The sequence below is a fragment of the Sardina pilchardus genome, chromosome 22, assembly GCF_963854185.1.
Source record: "Sardina pilchardus chromosome 22, fSarPil1.1, whole genome shotgun sequence".
Taxonomy (NCBI): Eukaryota; Metazoa; Chordata; class Actinopteri; order Clupeiformes; family Clupeidae; genus Sardina; species Sardina pilchardus.
In genome coordinates, this window is record NC_085015.1 from 17,093,504 (window position 1) to 17,096,003 (window position 2,500).

Below are 2,500 nucleotides of genomic sequence, written 5' to 3' on the forward strand. Positions count from 1 at the left end.
CTGCCTGCCTGCCTGTCTGCCAGCCTGCTACTTTCTCTATCTATCGTTTCACTTCTTAAATTCTGAACATTTGTTCCAAGCCTCCCCTTTCATTCTTTCCTGCCTGTCTTTCTCTCTATAGAGTCTATAAGAGAGTGTGTGTGTGTGTGTGTGTGTGTGAGGGAGGGAGATAAACTGGCGAATAAACCTTAACCCTCCCACTTTCCTTTCAGTCTCTTGCTCTCTCTCTCTCTTGCTCTCCCTGTCTCTCTCATTCTCTCTCATTCACTGTGTCCCCCTCTTCCTGCCGTGTGCACACAGCTCTGTCTCGGAGTGTTTGGGTTCACTTTAGAATCGTCTGGTCTGGTCGCCTCTCCACGGAGGAGAGATCACAAGGCAGCATGGCAAGTCTCATTCAGAATATGAAGCGGAGGCTCTATCGCTCTCTTATTTTTTTCTCTCTCTCTCTCATTGTTCCCTCTCTCCTCCTCTCTCCCTCCCCTCTTTATGTCTTCCACACCTCCCTCTCTCTTTCTCTCTCTCTCATTGTCCCTCTCTCCTCCTCTCTCCCTCCCCTCTTTATGTCTTCCACACCTCTCTCTCCTTCTCTCTCTCTCTCTTTCTCTGTGCACTGTTGCAGTTGAGCATTGTGATCGTGGGAAAGCATGACTCAGCGTGCGTAGGGAAAGGCTGACGTCGGCGTTTCTACACCACGCTCTCTGATTTTGTGTATATTCCATGATAACTGTGATGATTATCAAACTCACATTTCGGTGGCAGTGGCGAGATACTGTAGATAGATAGTCTGATTTCTTCCCACTAGTGAGGATGTAGGTTCTGTTTGGACAGTACTAAGATTCACTCTCTCTCTTTCTCTCTCTCTTTCTCTCTCTCTCTATCCCTCTCTCTCTCCAAACAAAAGGGCTTTCCTTCAGGAAGATCATGCAATACAGCTTTAAATGTTTGACGCTGAAATTTTCAATTGGAAGAATTTTGTGTTAACACAAGACTTCATCGGCACTGAAGTTGCGTATAGAGTGTTGTCAGGCTGTGGTCGCTACTCTTTGTGAGAGTATGTCTCTCGAGTCAGAACCAGAGAACCGTTATTTGTCACATTTTTTTCTTTTTTTCGGTGAAAGTGAGAGCGTGTCGTCTGACTGTGTGCTGAGACTGGTGTCATGAAAATGAGTCTAAGAGTCTTGAAAGAATATGTCTGAATAGTTCTATTTCTTACCTTGTATATAGTTTAGTTTTGCGTGCTTTGTATGTGGATCTTTTTTCCTCAGCCTGTTGTCTTATTGTGGAATTAGACTCTTCAAAATGAGAGTGTCTTCATCCTGTACCTTATGGACAAGTACTCAATGTGACCTTCCCTGCCTCCCAGTTCAAACAGCACTTTATTGGCCTGACAAATAAAGCATTTGTATTGGCAAAGCAGTCACGTAAAGCATACAGGATTACAAGGAACACAAAATATTAACATCTCTCTCTCTCTCTCTCTCTCTCTCTCTCTCTCTGGTTGCAGGTGGGGGTCTGATGGGGAACTCGTCGGCCTCGTTCATGGGGACGTTCCTGGCCAGTAGCCTGGGCTCGCCCCCCTCCCACCACTCGGGGCCCCCCTCCTCCCCCTCATCGCCCTCCTTCCGTGGGGCACCGCACTCCAGCGCCTCGCAGATCTGGTTCCCCCATTCTCATGAAGGTAAGACACACACACACACACACACACATACACCACATGAATGTGCGCACTCATGCACGCAAACACACACACACACACACACACACACACACACACACACACAGACACACAGGTATCCACGCATGTAAAGCACACACACACAAACAAACACTCATTCGCTCATTCACAGAGGAATGTATATTTACACAAACACACACACACACACACACACACACACACAATTGCGTAGGCACGTGCATGCAAATGTGCACAGACATACAAACATTAACACACTCTTGCATAAATGCTTCAACACACACACACACACACACACACACACACACACACACACAGAAGAATAAGCAGGCATGTGTGTGTGCACTGGGGGAGCATCCCATAATGACACAGGCATGACTTTGCACACCTCCACCAAGTTTATAGAGCCTGAGACAGCAGCCTGGCAACATGAGAGGCTGTGGTCAGGCTCACACTCTGATTGGTGGCCTTCAGAGTAGCTGAGCATGCTGGGAGTTGTAGTTTTTCAGGGATGGCAGGTTGCCTCTTTTTTTAAGGGAGAGGATAGAAAACAAACTGACACACACACACACACACACAAGTTAAAGCCACAGACACACTGTAATGCAATAATAAGCCTAGGAGAGAGTGGTCCTGTAATTAAAGTCTCTCTCTCTCTAATTTGTCTCTAATTTCTTTTTTGCCATTGTGTCTTAACTCTCTTGAGCGTCTTGCCAAACTACTCATTAGTTGTGCCCATCCTCTCCCTCTCTCTGACTCCGCAATTCACGGGTGCTGGTGATTTGAATTTGGGAAATCAGGAAACTC

At 46.6% G+C, this 2,500-nt stretch overlaps 1 protein-coding gene across 2 annotated transcripts in view; it reads left to right on the top strand.

Annotated features, from left to right (window-relative positions):
- Window positions 1-2,500, top strand: part of bahcc1b (BAH domain and coiled-coil containing 1b) — a 155,210-nt gene that overhangs the window by 67,197 nt on the left and 85,513 nt on the right. For both annotated transcript variants that reach the window (XM_062525883.1, XM_062525884.1), the window contains exon 3: window positions 1,505-1,678. In XM_062525883.1, coding sequence (XP_062381867.1) covers window positions 1,505-1,678 — 174 coding nt within the window. The remainder of the gene's footprint in view (window positions 1-1,504; window positions 1,679-2,500) is intronic.